Raw genomic sequence first — 19,063 nt, forward strand, 5'->3', positions numbered from 1 at the left:
CTCCGGCTCCGGCCGCCGCCGCGCCCCGCCGGGAAGATGAGGTGAGTGCGGGCGGGGATGCGCCGAGCGCCGCGGGCACAGCGCCCGCAGAGCCCCCGCCAGAGGGGTGCGGGAACCGCGGGTCCCCCGCGACGGTGTCACGCCGTGGGGGTGGGGATTTCCTGTGCGAGGGGAAGGCGGAGGAGAGGTTAAGCAATGCGGCGCTTCCTAGTCCTTCACCGGATGGATAGTACGAGTGGGTGGTGACGTTTTTGGCATGTTTGACTGTCAGTGCCTAAGTCCATCTGACAGATTATCTCGCGGTTACAAAAGGCTGTAAGCGCCTGTGAAATAGTGCCGCGGTGTGCAGCAGGGATCTGCCCGGCGCTGCCGTGCTCTAATGCTGGGATGTGCCGGGTGCTGCCGTGTCCTTCAGCCGGGAATCCTGCCCAGTGCTGCCGTGCCCTGACACTGGGATGCGCCCGGTGATGCCGTGCCCTGCTGCTGCCCGGTGGTGCCGGGCCGTGCAGCCCGGGGGGACGGCGAGACCCTCCCRGGGCGAAGAATCCCGGGCGGGGAGAGCGGTGTGCGGGGAAGGGAACGGGGAGTTCACCGGAGAAGCGGAGATGGGATATTTCTCAAGAGCATCCAGCATGGGTCATGCCGGATCTCCCGGAGTCTCCCTCTCCCCAGGCAGTCGGTGCTACAGCTGGTAGTTTTCACGAGGTCAGTTTATCAGTTGTGAACAGGAAGGGCAAAAAAGCCCCGCCAACCCGATTTCCTCATTTAATCAAGTTCGCTTGAGCTGTCAGTATCTCGAAGCAACCCAGCCCCTGATTCATCTTTAATACTAGTGATTTTTTCCACTTAATTATTATCTTTARCAAAGTAAAACTGCTTTGGGAAACCTTAAAAATGGAAATAACAGTTTGAAGCCAGCTATCTTTCTGTGGTGCCTGATTCCTGAATTKCAAGGTTGGCATTGCTCCTAGCGAGTACAGTGGGAGTCCAAAAAAGCCTTTGCCTGCGTTTTCAGTAGCATTTGCTCCTGGCGCTATCATGTGTGTAGAAGACTTGGAGCTGCATCGATTTTCTTAGCCATTTGCATTACCATTAATTTTCTTCACTTGCTTAAAATGGCATTCTTGGGGAGGCCCAGAAGCACACAAAGCTGCTATGTCACATGTGTGGTGGTCGTGCATCTCTGGGCTCCACACAAAAGGTGTGTCTGCATCAGTGTCACCTGGTGTGATCAGGATGCGAGTCAGAGACCTCTGGGAATAAGGCATCAACCACAGCAGATGACAGGGAAGTTTTCCCTTGCTCCCTCCTCAGCAGCCCAGTTGGGGGGACTCTTGCCCCATGAAGAAGGGTTGCAAGAGCTCTTTCCCCATGAAGAAGGAAAGCTGGCTTACTGACCCATGAGCACCGCTTTCACCCCAAGGAGGCACCATTGGCAGATTGGAAAGGCTGGGACAGTTTCGGGTTTCTCCCATGGAAGATGTTCTGCTCCACTTGAACTTCCGCAGTTGGTGGTTGTGCATTTTGTTGGAAGAGGGAGGAGCAGGGCAGAGAGATCCACCAAGACATTTGGGTGTTGGGGTGAATTAGGGTATCATAACACATCCAAAGTAATCCYCACTGTGAGAGCTAGGGCATTCTCAGAGGAGGTGAGCCACTGGGCATTTTGGAAGGAAAAAGCAGCTTAACTCCAGGACAGGCTCCAGAACTTCCCCATATCCTCCCTTTTGACAGTGATGGAGGGGCTGCACAYCAAACTCCAGGCTGCCTGTGGTCCAGGTGGGTTGGCCAGAGCTGGTCTGTGTGTGCTGCAGGGCATGTCCTTGTGCAGCTGCCCTTTCCTGCTTTCCCCACGTGACACTTGGCATCTGCAGGTGTGCCACACTTAAGGCAGTCTTTTCTTATAAATATTACTTTAATACTTAATGTACATTATTATTTTGTTGGGGTTTTTTAATGGATTCCTGTGTTTAAAGGTTTCCTTTTCTGATTTTTTCCCTCGCATATACATTACTGAATAGGTTGTATTTGTCAGTAGATATATGTCTGTAAATCACCTGAAACCTTTTCCAATAACAATTCTTGTTTAATAAATACAGACTGTAAAATTCCAAAATACCCTGGCAGGCTATATAATAATTTAATAAAAACCTCCTTGAAACATTTGCTTAGCCATGTGTGTTTTATTTATATCGCTTTTTGTGGTGAATAGATTACAGTGCTRTTCTTTGCGCTATTACATTTATGTGATGGTTTCCATTTTTTGATAATTCTTTATGTCTTCACTTCAATGGTATGAAGTGTGTGAATAGAGGGTGTACCACACACCTTAGTAATGAAACATTGTAATAGATGTTCTGTCTCAAAAATGGATTGGGATCCCTGGGTGGAAAATGTTAAAGTGCAGAGTACTGCTTTAGTACAATAAATGTAGAGGTTGTTTGACAGCAGATATTCATTTATTCTTGTAAGTAATAGAATTAGCTCATGTTTGGGAAAATGTCTATGAATATCACTGTAGATGAAAATAAAATTTTTACATCCTGTCAACAGAGGTGTAACCTCTCATTTCTTAGTCATACCTGCAGTTTATAAGGCATCTGTGTTTCGGTGGCCTCTATTCTTAAAAATAAAATCCAGATATAGTTTTTGGATTTATCCCTGAAATAGTCCATCTCTCTTTGCCATGGCTGTGGTGAGTGTACATTGGCTCTCTGTGCTGTGGTCCTGAGGGGGGAAGCCTCTCACTTTAAGCACTTAGGTTTTTTATAAACAGAACATACAGTGAATATCCAGAAATGGAACCAGCCTGTAAATAAGATTATTCAGATTAAACTGTACCTCCATACTATTTTGTGGTAACTCGTGCTTTAATCCAGAGTAATGAGTTCAGCASAGAAGTTATGGGGGAAAGCAGTGTCACTGGGCACCTGAATGTTTAGATAAAGTCAACCTTTTTGTTCAGATGTTTTTGCATAGCTACCAACTGGAAATCCAAAAAAAMCCGTTGTGTTTAGCTCTAATTTAAATGGATGAAGCAAAGTGAAGAAGAGGACTGAATATTCTTAGTACAAAGCTGTTTTGATAATAGGAAGGTATACACATCATTCTTCTTAACCCTTTTGTTTTCAACACAAGCAAGCAAAGATGTTTCCTTTATACCAATAAACACAGTGTATCAAACATTTCAGTGTCCTCCACACTTTCTATTAATGAAGCAGTTCATGAGGTAATTCAAGAGTCTCGCCAATGCTTTCAGTTTGCATGGAGGGTAACTGGAGTTGTATGTATACAGTGTAATTTTCTAGCTTTTCACTCGTTACTATTTCTGTTTCCATCTGTAAAAAAAAAAAAAAAAAAAAAAAAAAGAAAGAACATGTTTTTATTTATAATGTCATTGAGATTGGGGTTACCAGCTCCACTGGACTAGTGGACTTTGTAGCTCAGTTTCCAGTAGAAAAGCAGGAGCACGCCCTGAGATGGACAATAAAATCAAGTTGTCTATAAAATATCATTTAACCTTGTCACTTAGTAATTGATTTCTGAGCTGGAGCAATATGCCTGTAACTTAGCAGATTTTTGTTTCATTTGCAGGCTCTGTCCTGCTGTGTTCTGACCCCTGCTGCGTGCTGTGGCATCGTGGTGTGTGTGGTTGTGGGGTCAGCTGGGAGCTGTCAGACCCCGCTGCCCAGCCCCACCTTTGGACATGTTTAGGTTTGAGCCTTTCAAGCCAAACCTGTGCTGTGCAGCTCTGCCAGCATCACTCAACAGGAAAACGCCCAGCCCTTTGCCTGTCATGGTTTGGTCAGCAAAATCCCAAGTGTGGGCACTGTGCTGCTGACAGAAAACCGCTTTTGTTGGCTCAGCCTTGATCTTTAGAGGGCTAGGTAAGCTCTAGCTGCAGACAAACTCRCTGTCAGCAGATTTTGGACCTCAGCTGAAGGTTGAACCGCGCTGGCCATGGCCATGTAAAGGCAGCAGAGGTGTCTCATTGGGAACAGGCAGTGCTGGGTTGCCGTCAGTGTACCCTGAGTGTCAGGTYGTGGAACAGGCAGGCCAGCTGGGCCTCTTTCATACTGTTATTCTATACACCTTTACCTCATTTCCCTGTCTCTAAAATAAAGCATAGACCCTGGGCATATTTTCATGCATTCCCTCATTTTTGCGGTATTTTGTCTTATATTTTTGTAGTGGTGTAACCAAGGCTGAAAGGCTCTGCCTTTCAGAGGTGCACAGGTCTGTTTGACTCAATGTTGTGAGGTTTTGTGGTGAATCCCTTCTGTCCGTTCCTGGGTCATTCAGATCATGTCAAACAACAAACACCCTAATGCAGAACAGCTTCATTAGGAGTGGGTCACAATTAAAGGTGTTGGCACAGTCTGTCTCTGCACTTGGCTGGGTGCATCTTTGGGAACTACRGTACTTTTCTCTTTTGAAGTATTTTACTTTTTAAATATTTGTATTTCTTGTAAGAAATCATAAAAATCGTACCAAATCTTACCAAACTTCCATTTCAAATAATTTCCCAAATCTTGCCAGTCAGCAGTTTTGCGATTTCTTTCCTTTTTCTTGCCATGTCATAGTTTTGCTCAGTTCTGAGCACTGTGGGAGGAGCAGTATGGAACCTCTTCAGAAAATATTTCTAAAGCTGCTGCCAAAATGAAATTAATTATAACTAATTTTCAATCCTAATAATTACRGATTTGAAATAAAATAAGTTGAATGAGCCAAAGGTTTTCTTTATCTGAGAAGGTCATTATGAATATTTCAGGATTCTTTGCAGAATCAGAACCGTTGTATCATCTCATCCACTCTATTTACATTAAAAAAAATGCTCACTGGTGTTTTGGTATTGTCCCTCACTGCAGTAGGTAAGCAGCAAAAGGTGCTCCAGCTATATATTGGTATTTCCCCCACGTATTTTCTGTTTCTTCGCAGCCATTGCAGAACTCTAGGGATCCACAGTGCTTCCCCTCATTTTKCTCAGCCTTGTGGCCCGGGCTCAGGTTCTCAGGAGCGGGGAGGAGACRTGGAGTGGCTGTGCCACCGTTTCTTCGTCTCAGCCCATTGTTTGTCCTCAGGCAGATTAAATCCACAGTCACCTACCTAAGGCTTCCATTTCATCTGCTTTTTGATCTGATGTGCTCTAATGAGGGGAGGTGATGGAAAACCACCACGGCACACTCAGTGGGTGCACCAGAAAGCCCCTGTCCCTGTCACAGAGCAGCCACCCAGGGAGAAGACACCAGACCTCCAGACAGGCTGCCAGGAGGGCCCCAGGATGCAAGTCATGGCAGCACACAGCCTTGCTGGGGTTGATCTACCTTGTTCCTGGCTAATTAGCCCACGGCAAGCTTTGCAGTGTAAGGGCAAGCTGTTTCCCAGAGCCTGGGCTGTTGAGACATCTCTGCCTTGTGCTGTAGAAACCTCATGGTCCATCCAGCACATTCTCCCAGTGCAGCTCTGGCTCTTGGGTGTGTGCACATCACCCAGTAAYACTCAAAGTGTGCTTCAGTCCCGTTCTAGTGACACTGAAAACAGTTTCATTATTTCTCTTACCCCCATTTCTGGTTTATTTAACACTGCAGAATTYGTCTTCCTGTGAGACTTTGCATTTTTGCATTGAGCAAATGCTTAGAMTATCATTGACAGTCTTTCCAAAACTATTCATTGTTTGAGAGCTGTAGAAGCACTAAGAATGTCTGTCTTTATTAATTGGAGGAGACAGAGTGGCCAAGTCCTTACCAAAAATTTGAGCCTGGAAACCTTCATATTTCTGACTATCCAAAGTGCCATTCTGTAATACCACAACAGCCAGTGAAGCTTTACATTTCACTGGATATTTCCCAGTCCTAAAGAGACATATGGCTGCCAGAAACTTTTGACTTTCCCTCTTGATGCAGGCATTCAAGCCTTACATTTGTTTCAAGTTCACTGTTAGTTTATATAAGTTTATATATTTCTTCTGAGCTGCCATTCTTGTTCCCCTCAGCTGTGCCAGTTGAGCCACTGGTGGTTTGATAGGGTGAGCTGGGTCATGAAGTTTTTACATAGAAGGACAGAAGAAAAGAMAATTCACACTTTCCAGATGCAAAGGGTGTATATGTAAGGTAGGAGAAAGCTGGAAGCTGAAAAGTTGTGTCAGTGCTCCACCAGAAATGCTTCAGCAACCATTTCTTCAGGAATGCTATTACTAAAAATTAAAATACTTCTTTTACTGAGRTGCTGCTCCTGTTCTTCCTCTCATGCTCTGCAGACCCTCCCACTGCAGGCTCCCTATTGCTTTGAGGTACGAACTGTGTAGCCTAGCTGTTGATATGGATGAGCATTTTCTAAYTATTAACCATGTTTCTTGTGAAAAAATGTTGTTTTTTCACCTGAGTTCATGGTGGAGGTGTTTTTACCCRCCCTGAGTTATGTGCACCATTTACCAGGAATTAAACACCTTTCTTAAATCATAGAATCCCTCTCCCTGACTGAATTTCCTGTGAGTTTTCATGTGATCACCCTCTCAGTCAGCATTGGRGCTGTTTTATRGAATCACAAATGGTTTGGGTTGGAAGTGACTTTAGAAATCGTGTAGTCCAAACTCCTACCATGGATTGGGATCCTTCCACTAGACAAKGTTTCTCMAAGCCCCATCCAGGGCATTCTTCCAGCTTTAAACCTTTGCCCCTTCTCACCACAGTCCAGGTAAAAGTCTCCATCTTATAACCCCCGCCTTAAGTATTGAAAGGTGCTTTAAGATCTCCCTGGAGCCTTTTATTCTCCAGGCAACTCCCTCAGCCCTTCTTCACCAGAGAGGTGCTCCAGCCTGCTGATCATTGGCCCCCTCTGGACCCACTCCAACAGGTCCCTGTCCTTCCTGTGCTGGGGACAGGATGGATCCAGAGCTGCATGCAGCACTGCAAGTCTCACTCAGTTCTCACCAGAGCAGAGTAGAGAGGCAGAATCACCTCCCTCTGCCTGCTGGCCAACTTTTTCTTGATGCAGCCCAGGATTCAGTTGGCTTTCTGGGCTGTGAGCACACATTTCTGGCCCATGTCCACATGCTGGTTTGTTCTGTGGAAGCCACTGAGTTCCATCTCATTTAGGTGAGCAGTTCATTTCCCAGGCAGTAGGTGTCATTCCTGCAACTTGAGATCTCACGGTTTTATTTCTGTCTTTCTTCAGCTTCACAGAGGTGTCAGGATGGATAGACATCTTTTTCTGTGGAAAAAAAAAAAGTAAAAAAGAAAAAAAAAAAAAGAAAAGAAAGCTGTGTGGTACTATGACTCGTAGCGTGCTATGGGTGCAGGCACAGGGAGATGCTCCAGGAGTTTGTGTTTCTGCAGCAAGGCTGGTCACTCCTTGTTGGGGTGAGCTCCATGGTGCAGGCRTGCTGTGCTTCCTCAGCTGGTCTGCAGCTGCTAAATCTCTTTACCTTTTTGGCATCACCACTTTATCTGCTGGAGGATGACAATACTTACCTGAGAGGGAATTAAGATGATTAAGTAGCTGGGTCTCAGTCTAGCACAGGATTTAAGGCTTAAGTTTTGTCCTGTTGAGGTCCTTGCTTTGCCAGATTGGGGTCTCTGTTCAAAAAGCATTTCTGAGGATGACAATTGTATTTATAATAAATGCTAAGCATTACAGCAAAGTTCACTGTGCATTGCCATCCATTCATTCCTTCCTCCCCCTTCTGCTTTTCCCATTCCCATCATTCGCTGCTTCTTATTCAGCATGTGTGTTGCTTCCGTCCTTTATCCCTCGTCAGTAAGCCCCTCCCTCAGTAATGAGGAGATCTAGAAAATGCAGTGAAATGGCATTAACAGGGAGCAGGGCCGTGGCCACCATAATCCCTTTAATTGCAYGCTGAAGGGTTTTCTTTGCACAGCTGCTCACGGTTCAGGAGCTTGGCTGCAGCGGTGTTCCAGGGTGTGTGCTTGTGGGCAACAGGAACGGCTGAACACACCCAGGGCTGCGGAATGCTCGTGATGAAAGGGTGGCTTAAATGAGTAAATTCAAGTRTAAAAGCTGTAAGTGGAAATGTCTGTTACTTGTGTGCTGGATGGGTTGGAAAATGTCTTCAGYACTGAACAGACTGGCGCTACTCAATTCATGGTTTGCGGTCCAGAGGACATCAAAAGAGGAATCAAAAAATGCCTACGAGAATTTTAAAAATCAGAAACAAGGCAGTTAAAATCATCCCCATGTGCACATATTCCTTGCAGTTTGTATGCATGTACCTATTCCCATTAGCTCCTTACTGTTCTTATTACACACTTAAAATACTTTTGATACGAAAATCATCATTTTATTACATGGCTCTGTTTTGTCTGTCACTCTAGTTCCCACCTGCCAAACAGTACTGGGATTTSAGATAATCTGTGAATTTCTTCTTGAAAAGGATTTGTGATTTAAAATGAGAGAAATACTGGACGAGTATATTTTGACAGAATGAGGTAACTTTAATATTATGACTCCGTCATGAATTAGTGTTGAGTGCTGCAACACATTTGCATGCTAATCTTTCATCTAATTAGCTAAATACATCACCTAGGTGAATGTAAGTCAGTTTTTGATCCCACAGCTGTTATGTTGAGAAGTAAGGGTTGAATCATCCAGATAAAGCAGCCTTCTCAGGGAATTAATTTCTTTGACTGTTCAATAAGGGGAAGAGAGAAAATATGGACTTATATGTTCATTTCACCTGTGTGTTTGATAGAATGTCCTTTATCTGTCCCTGTTAATTGTTTTGCTTGTCTGGTGTAAGAACCATGTGTGAGCAGGTAGAAYGAGGAGTTCCATCTCTCCATGACGCTTTGGCCCGTGCAGTGCTGTCCATCAGAGGTGCTGCTTTGCCAGCTGCTGCCAAAGTGACCCTCTGTAACTCGTGACACTGGCTCAGGTTGCTCTGGTAGCCCTGTGTTGTGAGGGATCCCCRCTGAGCCTGACCTGCTGCCTCTTGGCGTTGTTTTTATTTGTTTTAATTGGCACTGAACTGTCTGGGGTTGGTTCTCAGCACGTGGAATCACTCACAGCTGCCTCTGGGTGCTGAGGGCTGCTGATTCCCAGGGATGTCTGGCTCCTCACACACCCAGGAGCAGTCCAGAGGCATTTGCCTCTATCTGCAAGTCAGCCTGGAGCCATCAGCCTCCATCCTTGGGGATTTCAGCTGCCCTCATCTAATGCTGGAGGCTGGAAGAAAGCCGGCTGATGCTGTGGCATTACGGCCCTAATCTTGAAAAGACTTGTGCACATTCTTGACCTTATTACTGGGAGCAGCATCCTTGATGTTTGTGAGCCTAATGGCYGTTGTGATGAGACCACTGACCGTAATAAATGTAAGTATATGTGCAAGTATTGAAGGGGTTGGGGTCTGATGGAGCAGGGAAGGCTCTYTTCTTCATTTGAGGGCAGAGCTCAGCAGGGGAAATTTGTGGCTTTTAGGAAGGGAGAYGAAAGCTCCCTGATTCCTGTCCTCTGTATGGAAGGCCTCACTTTTAGWGTATACAAATAGGAATATTAACATCTTGTATACAATATCTTCCCCCTGCCCCCAAAGAACATTATTGCCTGAAGACCTGTCAGTCAGTCAAAAACARCCCCAGCCCTTGGGGGAGCAGAGGTGGCAGGCAGGTGCTACAAGGAGCAGGTTTGCTGGGAAACAGTGTGGAGGGCTGGGCTGCCAGAGCCATCCGAGTGAGGCAGATGAGGTSGGCCCTTCCCTTTCAGGGGTTCACAAACAAAAATGGAAATAAGAAGGGAGCAGAAAGATGGTCAGAGTGTTTTAAYGTAGCTGAGGAGTGTGTGTGTCTTATTGGGGGATCCACCAGGGCTTGTTTATTTGACCCCCAGGGAACGTCTCCTCATTTTATGGCCCTCAAGATGTTGCCCAAGGGTGAGCTGCAGGGTGCCTGCTTGTCTCTTCTGTCCTGGCTTGCTAAACAAAAATAGTGCTGGAACTGCATGACTGCAACCCTTTGCAGGGTCTCAAAAAACCTGAGCCAGCATGCTATTTTAAAATTTCATGGTATTAAATATGAGAATGTTACAGAAATAGCAGAGGGGACACTGAGCCAGCAAGCTAGGGAATGGGGAAACAAGTTGGTAAGAGCACTAAGTGCACACAAGGACATTTCTAAAGGCATGAGGTGCGTTCAGAGGTGTGCGGGGTGAACGCCTCCCGTGCGCGTTCCGCTGTTACCGCTGTCCCGAATTGTGCCCGGCTCTGGTTTAGTCAGTTCTCCCAGGTTCCACTGGCTCCTTCTCCTGAATCAGTTCCCCACAGAGCTGTGTAAATGCCTGTCAGCWCCACGCCAGTGGGAGTGGCAGAGCAGGCTGTGATGCCCCACAAGGCAGCAGGGCAGCCCAAGTGGAAATGATGCTCCGTGTCTGACCCTCCTGGCAGCGGTGATTTCACCCTCGCAGGAGCTCGCATTTGGATCACTGCATGGTCTGATTAACCCAGGGGTTTACTAAGGATTTCCATGCTAAATTGCTAAAACAATAGTCCTTTTTCCTCACTCAGGAATGCTTTCTGTGGTCTCCAGCCTCTGATCTCTTTGTCACTTTGGTCAAAGTCTGTCACTGCAACCTTAGYTGCACCCTGATACCAGCTGTCATCTGTTGTTGCTATCAGGGTCTCTTCATCATCCTTTTGCTTCAGAGGTTTGGACACCTTTTGTGACCCTTAAAAGATGATAATCCTGATTCGACACTGCAAAACAAACAACAAAGCTAAAGGTTTCATAAAAAAAAAAACATTTAAAGGTATGCCTGGGTATTAAAGGTTAAGCCTGACCTTGCTAGAGCCCTCATCTTCTATTTGAATGCAGTGGGATTATAATCTAATATCAATTTCCATCTCTGATTCCCCAACACCCATCTCAGTATGATAGGTCTGAACTGCAGTTCAGTTTCACAGATGGTACCTGCATCACAGAAAATATTAGATGACTAGTGCCCTAAATACGACAGAGTGCATTTGTCTACACATCTGTGTATACTGAAAAATCTCTTTAATGGTAAAAAGCATAGTCACATTAGAGGAATGAATGGAGTTTGCTAGAAGACTCAGTGGTGACTTTTTAAGTGTTGGAGCAGGGTAAGCAAAATGAGAAGACCTTAAACTGTGAATAAACATGGCAACTCAATTTAACGTGTCTGCCTAAAGAAGCAGGCTTTTATGATTTTTTGTTATTTTGCTACAAACAAGACCTTTGATAACTGCTGTGTTTTCCCAAYGGTACAAAACATGTCAAATATTTTCGTGACCTGCTATTTAAAAAATAACCACATCAAATGCTTCAGCTTCCTTGAGGATTGTCTCATTTTCCTTCAGGACATGCATTTCTCATGGCCCATCAACATCTGTTCAGCTGTTGCAGTGCAGGAGGATGAAGCAAAGACTTGCAGGGYCTGATTTTCTCTCCAGCCTCTGGGCACCGGAGGAACTTTAGTGAGGACAGAGACAGGGGAGAGCTTTCATGGRGAATGAGCATGCAGCAACCCTGGCAGTGTGTCCTCAGAGGGGTGCACAGCCTCAAGTACCCCTTTCCTGGGGGGTTAATTCATTCACAGCTCAAAACTGTTGATTTGGGGGAAAATTTTTCCAGCTTCTCCTCAGGTTTTTGCTGTCTCTCTCTCTATTCTAAAGCTGTCTGAACAAGGTTTTGAAGGAAAACTAATCTAAATCACCTAAAATATGAACATAAAGTAAATTAGGTAAACTAAATTAAACCATTGTATATATTATCTGATTCAGYATTCAAGTGACCTTAATTTGATTAAACTTAATTCACATCAAAGTAAATGATACTAAATATGAAATAGGGTTCATTTAATTAATAATGAGTGTGTCTGTAGGGATCTAATGTGGTTTGATTCATTACAGAAATGTTAATTCAGATTACCTTTCTAGAGTTTTCTCATGCAGATAAACCTTACAGGACATTTTATTAGTTATGCCTAAACTGCTGTAATTGTTTGTTTTTTCCCCCTTGGCTCTAGAAGGACCTTCCCACCGCCCTCCTGGTGTGGCAAGGCATGAGTATTTTGTTGTGGGATGTGTTGTCAATTTGTTAATCCAGGCAAAGGAAATTCATCAGTTTTCTGTTGTTTTACTCATCTTTTCACCTGATTTGTGGCTGCGTGGTGCTCCACAGGGGAGGTGCTCCASAGGGGAGTGTGAATGTGTGAGCAGGGTGGGGAATTCACCTCAGGGCAGCCCTTTGTGCAAGAGACACCCTCCATCCACCCTCTCTCTTCTACACAGACAGAAGAAATGAGCTTTGCTGGTGTTGTTTAAAGCCACACACCACCAAATTTGACTTTCTTGGTGTTTAAGTACAACTGTGACAAATTGCTTGGCTTTGGCTTGTACTCTCCCTCTGGCTGTTTGTCTCCTTCGTGCCTCAGTAGTACAGTGWGAGGCTTCTGAGCAGCATCACCTGAGCAGCTCATGCCCTCAATACACACAAGCTCTACTGACCCACTTTCTGACTGCTTTTCTTCCATTTCTGTCAGTGGCCTTGACATTCTGTGTTTTTTGCTGTATGATTATTGAGGGAATGGACACACCATAGTTGTGAAGATGGGGTAGCAGGAGWGGCTGAGACCTGCAAGTCTTTATGTAGAGTATTTTGTAAGTATTGACTTTGTTTTCAAAGGATTGTGACAAATAGTGCTGTGATTCAAGGGTAAAACTTGAACTGAAGCACCTGACCATTTTCAACAATTTGCCAAGTTGAAAATATTGGAGAGGCTTGAGGAGAAGAGTGGATGGTAAATATGAGCTAGATACAGCAAAGATGATCAAATTCCATAACTTCTTTTTTCTTTYTCTGAATATAAGTAAACTGATAAGTGAAAAGTAGAGAAATTACCCAAAACATGTCCTAACTTTGATGCARAAGCCCCTGAACTTTGGAAAACGGGGTGGAATACAACATTGCACTTCAAAATTCACTTGAGGTCTATCCCCAGAGGAAATGCTGGCTGCTCCTGTTCGCATCYTCACACCTTCTGGTTTCAGTTTGCACCAGGAATCGCTCCCAAATAGTGGCCAAAGCAGTGCTGCCAGCCTCCAGAAGCTTCCTGGGATTATTTGGTTCATTCTGTCTGGAAACCAGGCTTTGAAACCGCTGAGCTGTGCCCGTCTCCTCCTGTGTGAGTATCAGCACACCCAGACACACAAACAATGTGCTGCTTCTTCACCAGGCAAGGAAAATCAATGAGGCTTTGAAAAGACATACTCTTTAAAGTCATGGCCTTATTTGGGAAGTTGCAAGAGGCTTGGCTGTCACAAGAGAATATTTTGGCTCTGTGACAGTTTTTTTATACAGTTCTTCAGTGAGGAATCTCCTGGGTTTGTGCAGTGATAGTTTGCAAGTGTTGTGTGTCTTTTTTACACCTTCCAAGGATTATTTGCTTGAGAAGAAACCAATAAATTGGTCAAAAGAGGCCAAAGACCCYGTTTGACCTCTCTTGCCCAAAGTATGTAGAGAAAAAGCAGGTTTTCAAAGATAAAATAAAAAATTCCTGGTATTTCAATATTCCTAAGCAAACTCATATATGTTTATATCATAATTACTTCTCTACATCCTTTTTATTTCTCACTACTCTTTTGTGGAGTGCTGCCTTCTGTTTATGTAAGTGTGGGATTGTTTAGGAATAATCTGGTCTGACATCACACTTTTGATCCTTACACTCCTTGGGAACATTTTCTTTATGTTCCTAAYGCCTTGAGAACTGTGGTGGGATAAAAGAGCCTGCACAATAAAGATAAATAATAAACTGAAGGGAGAGTGTCAGAGACAGAAGCATTTTAGAYTTGGATTTGTTTGGGGAGAAAGAGAGAGAGAAGATTATCACAGCAGCATTTGGAAGAGTTTCAGAAGAGGTAGCTGAAAGAAAAAGAGGAATTAGAGAAGAAAGTGTGATTMTAACCTAAAAATCACTGTGGCTGCTTCTGAATCCCCTGTCCATATGATACAGGGGTGGAATATGAAATTACTTCAGAGACTTAAGCTGCACAATTTAGTGAATTCTGAAGGAAAAAGGGCCTTCAGGCCACACTGATGGTGGAGACCTGGGGCACAATGATGAAGAAGCCACATGGATCTGTCACAACACAGATACCAGAGAGGACACCCCCCAGCATCAACAATACTCTTAAATAATTATAGTTTTTGGGGAAGTAAAGGGGAAGAGGGTCAGCACAGTCTGCTTGTGTGACTGGTGTGAATCCTTCAGATTTTGCTTCCTACAAAGGCTGCAAAATACCCCTTCCCAGGATATGGATCCTCTCTTCCAACATCCTCATCGGGTTTCCCTTGACCTGTTCTTGCCATTCCTGTGCTCGAACTGTGAAATGTGTGCCCAACACACATTTCAGCTTTTTCTGCTCTGCCCAGTGCCTTTCTGTTCCTGAGGAGGTGGGGAGGGARCTGCACAGGCTCTGTCCCCAGCCCTACTGCAGTGACAGAGGGGATTTTGGGCTGGTGCTGGTGTGTCTTTGGACAACAGGCAGAGGGAGGGCAAAGTGCCTGCAGCAGAAACAACCCAGCACAGCACTAATGTCACCTAATATTGTGACCTGAGGTAGCAAAAAGGGCAGTGCCCGTGGCAGTGGATGGGAAAGGAAGATTTGTGAAACTTCAGAGAGCCTGAGGAATTTGCAGCCAATGTGGGCAATGCATCTRGGAATGTGAGGCTGATGGGCTGGGCTCTAGAGAGAAATGTGAGTTAAAAATGTTGAAGAGTAGGGATTCTGGTCTGTGGCTGGAAACTTAGAAGGAATTTCAGGAGCAAAGGGAATGAGTTTTGGATAGTATTTGGAGTTTTGTGATAATTTCTCATTTTATGAGTCTTTGTGAATTGGTTTCCAGAGCCTTGCTACTGCTGCCGTCCCTTTCAAGGCCATTGGGATGCACTGGTTCCTCTGCAGCTTCATTCATTAGGAATTAGCTAAGCTGGGATTTCAGTAGGATGTTTGTCTGGGATGACCTGAGCCATTTGCTTCAGGAAGTCATTCATAYTCAAAAAGACAAATGTATCTCATGTTAAAGGACAGGTCATGCTCACCTCTTTCCCTCCAAAGATGAGGGAAGGAGGATTTGACTCGTGAATAAATATTTAATACTTGTAGTCAGYTGTGTGAGCTGAATTGGTGCCCAGTTCCATTTCCAAGGATCTGGAGTGTCCAAGGGCTGGATGTGTGACTGATGGCCATGACCAGAGCCCAGCTGGTTGCCAGACACTGCACACACCCTTGGACCCCTGGATTTGRACCCCAAGCATTGCTGGGCAGCATGGCAGGAGGAATATGAATGTTTCAGCTGTGAGCTCTGCTGGGAGGGAAAGCTTTTGTTTGCTGCAGTTTGCTGTGGGGTTTGGTGTACAAATATGAGTTGTGGAACTAGAGCCAGATGGCTGTGATTGCAAAACCCACTCCTGATTTCCCCTTCTGACCTTTCCTGGATACCTCCTTTGTGCAGTTTTGGGATGGCCAGAAGGGTAGGCCATTGCTTTTCCCAAGGCTGTGACCTGCTTGTGGGACAGATTGGATGTGTTCTGCATGGMTTGCCTCTTGGTGTAGCCTAAAGGATGGAAAGGGCCCCCTCTGCAAAGGCAGGGAGGGAACTGGTGTTGTGCTGAGCTTGATTCATGGTACTGTAGGGCCGTTTGTACCCCTGCTCCTTRCTTGGCTGTAAAAACCCTACAGACTCTACCACAGGTGGTTAATCAGGGTGGGACAGGCTAAGCAGGCAATTTTTATAAAGACAGAGTGAGAAAATGGGATAATTCCATTGAGAAATGACAGACCATRCAATTACAGCTGGGCAGGTCGTGTCTGTGTGTGACCTCCTGCTCTGCCCTCCCTCCCAAACTGTCCTGGCATCTTCTGGATGGGTCTTGAACACAAGTGGTGGGTGGCCAGGGCTTAGGGCTGCTGGGACAGGTCACAGTAAAGGGTTATGTTTGTTTAAGGCCTCCCTAGTTCAGTTTGTGCATTGAGCAGAGGTCTGGGGGGGGGTGGCAGAGCCAAAATGAGAATTCAGACTTCATCAGTAACTTATCTTATTAGAGAAGATACAGGAAGATTAGGAGATGCATGGAAAATGCTGGTTATAGAACACAAAACAAAGTGCTCCAAACTTGGGGTCTCTGTCAGTTTTGCTTTTTCATTACTGTTAGTGCTTCTCCTTTCATTAGGAAATTGAATCTCATCCCTGTTACCACTGGAAACTGGAGAAGTGATAATGTTCAGGTGATGTGGGTTCTAAATGCTGCCCAGGTTCATGGAATGTATAAAGGCTTTTGCCGTGATGCTGTTTTTGTAATTTTCATGCATTTGATTCTAAAGTGTAACCTGCAACTTATGTTAAAAAGGTATTTTTGCATTCATTTTGACACATCTTTTAATTAAATTGTCAATAAATACTGTTAAATATTGTTAAATACTGTTTCACTGAATAAGCCAGTGGACCCTCTCCAATGAGTCCAGAAGGTGCAGTGAAAAGCAGGAGCTGTGGTATTTCTCAGGTTCTTAAAAAAAACAAAACAAAATAAAACATCAGGTTTTCAACCTGTGGTCTTTATATGAAGAACAGATGAGGATAGAAACATGATATTCCAAACAATACTTTGCAACATAAGCTTCCTGCTTTGGTTTTGATTTGCCATAGAATATCAGAAAACATTTCTTGCTGGATCTGTCACAAAAATATTTGGTCTCACTTTTGCTCTGCAAAGCAATTGGTCAGGCTGGCACGTGTCCATTGACCCTCTGCAGTGGTCAGCATGGCCAGGCCACGTGCATTTCAGAGAAAGGGCCCCTGAGGTGTCTCCTGGGTTGTAGAATATACTTGTGGCCACCCCTAGCTTTTCTCCAGCCCTGAGGGAAGCAGGCAGCAAGRAGTCTCAGCATTGTGGTCTGACTGCGTCAGTGGCTCTCGTTAAAGGTGATGTATAATCTCCCTCCCCCATGTGTGCTTTCCTCAGGGAGCAGGCGTATTCCATAAGTAAATTCCAGAGGAGCTGTCACAAAGGGAAGGGGTTGTGGGAGTGACCTGATGTTGCTTGTGGAGCAGCTGCTGTAGCAGCCAGACACTTCAGGAGCAAACTGTTGTGGGCCCAAGGGATGGGGAGGTCCTGCTCACAGGGCCACGGAGATGTGGAGCTTGGCAAGGACATCTGGACATCATCGAGTCCAACCCCTGCTCAGGACCTTCTCCCACTGAGTTTTGAATATCTCCCAAGATGGTGATGCCAACTTTTCTAGGCAATCTTTGCCAATGTTTGACCATTTATGGTAGAAAAATTTCTTCTTATTTCTGAATCGAATTCCTTGTATTTCAAAATTTGTRCCTGTTGCCTCTTGTCACTTCTAAGAGAAGTCTTCTTTACTCCTCCACTGTGTATTTTTGCACAGTGGTGAATGTGTCTATGATGATGAGATGTCAAAAGCCTTGCTGGAGTCAAGATTTAGTGCAGGGTAGGCCAGAGCCAGTCAGTGTGACAGTGGTGTCACCTGCCTCTGGGTAGAAGCACAGCTCCAGTGGCACCACACCCTGGCAACTCCCTCCTGCCTGCGAGGTCATTTGGGTTTGGGTGTAGAAGTGCTGGTAAGTGCTAGGCTGAAATGAAGCCTTGGAGGAATCAGACCTTTGTGCGTTCTCCTGGGAGTGACAAAATGTTCTGAAATTGCCACAGCTCAGGTCTGGTGCTGCTGTCAGAAGCTGCTTCTGAACAAAGAATTCCACAGTTGTGTGAATAATTCCTGCATATATGTATTCTAACATCTGTTGCATCATTTACAAGGGAAAAAAAAACTTTGGTCTTTTTTTTTGTTTGTTTATTTTTGAGGTTTTTTTTTGCAGGAAGTAGGGGCAGAAAACATCTTGATGTGACAGCAATGCAGCTCAGTTTTGGCAGATTCTCTACCAGCAGCACATTACACTGGATAAGCCCCACATGGAGCAGCCTTCCAGTACCTAAAGGGGCTACCAGAGCTGGAGAGGGACTTCTTACAGAGGGCTCATAGTGACAGGCCAAAGGGGAATGAACTGAAACTGAGAAAGGGACCTTTAGATATTAGGAAGAAATTCTTTACTATGATGGTGGTGAGGTCCTGGCACAAGTTGCCCAAACAAGCTGTGGCTGCCCCATCCCTGGAAATGTTCAAGGAAAGGTTGGATGGGCTTGGAACAACCTTGGAACAACTACAGTGGAAGGTGTCCCTGCCCAGTGCACGGGTTGGAATGAGCTGATATTTTAAGGTCCTTTTCAACCCAAAACATTCTATAATTCTGTGTTTCCAGGTGAATTTCCAGGCCTTGATCTGATCTGAGTTTTGATATGATGTGTATGTGAAATCCCTGTAAGCCAATAGCTCCTAAGACCTGAGTGCTGTGATCTTGTGCTGCAGAGAGCATGCTCAATAAATTCATTTTACCCATGGAGTTTTATCCAGTGCAATGTGTTGGATAGAAGAGAAGCAGCAGTATAAAACTAAACCCCATTTTCCTCTTATCCACATCCTACCATTTAACTGGAGAGTGCAGAGGTGTAAGTGTTCCAAYCCACCCTAGAAGGCAAGGATAACCCAGGTTCTTGTAAATAGATCCCTTGGGGTGGATTAGAAGGAAATGGCACCGAATAGTCGGTGTTTGTAAATACACATATGTGGAGTTTATTGTAGAACTACTTGGTTGCATAGGAAAACAGGTATGTACCCACTTTGGTTGTTGGTTGGTTATCTCTAGCAATAGGAAGGAAAAAAAAATCACTTTAGAAAATGCATAAGAAAGAGAAAGAAAGTATAAGAGTAGAATGATCTCATGACCCACAGGCCTCATAATGAGGCTTGGTTGGTTTATTCTTGATGTTTGTTGGCCAAAGTGAGGGTTGCAGACTGATTCCTGCAGGAGGTGGTGGCAGTAAGCCCAAAGAGGCAATGGAGAAAAATCCCCAGAAAACCTTCTGTTGGATTTATATTCACTCAGGGTCAGGTGGGAAGGCCCAGGTACCTCCCTTGGTGCAGGGAGTTCAAACCAGATGGTGTAATGCCATGGAT

At 44.9% G+C, this 19,063-nt stretch overlaps 1 protein-coding gene across 1 annotated transcript in view; it reads left to right on the forward strand.

Moving 5' to 3' along the window:
* Positions 1 to 6: 6 nt before the first annotated feature.
* The window catches only part of EVL (Enah/Vasp-like), a 143,524-nt gene continuing 124,467 nt past the window's right edge, over positions 7 to 19,063 (forward strand). Inside the window, exon 1 of the mRNA XM_057377619.1 lies at positions 7 to 41. Within this exon, the coding sequence (XP_057233602.1) occupies positions 37 to 41 (5 nt within the window). The 5' untranslated portion in view covers positions 7 to 36. The remainder of the gene's footprint in view (positions 42 to 19,063) is intronic.

This window comes from Malurus melanocephalus, unplaced genomic scaffold (genome assembly GCF_030028575.1).
Source record: "Malurus melanocephalus ecotype Western Australia unplaced genomic scaffold, MMel_1.1 scaffold_320, whole genome shotgun sequence".
Classification (NCBI taxonomy): Eukaryota; Metazoa; Chordata; class Aves; order Passeriformes; family Maluridae; genus Malurus; species Malurus melanocephalus.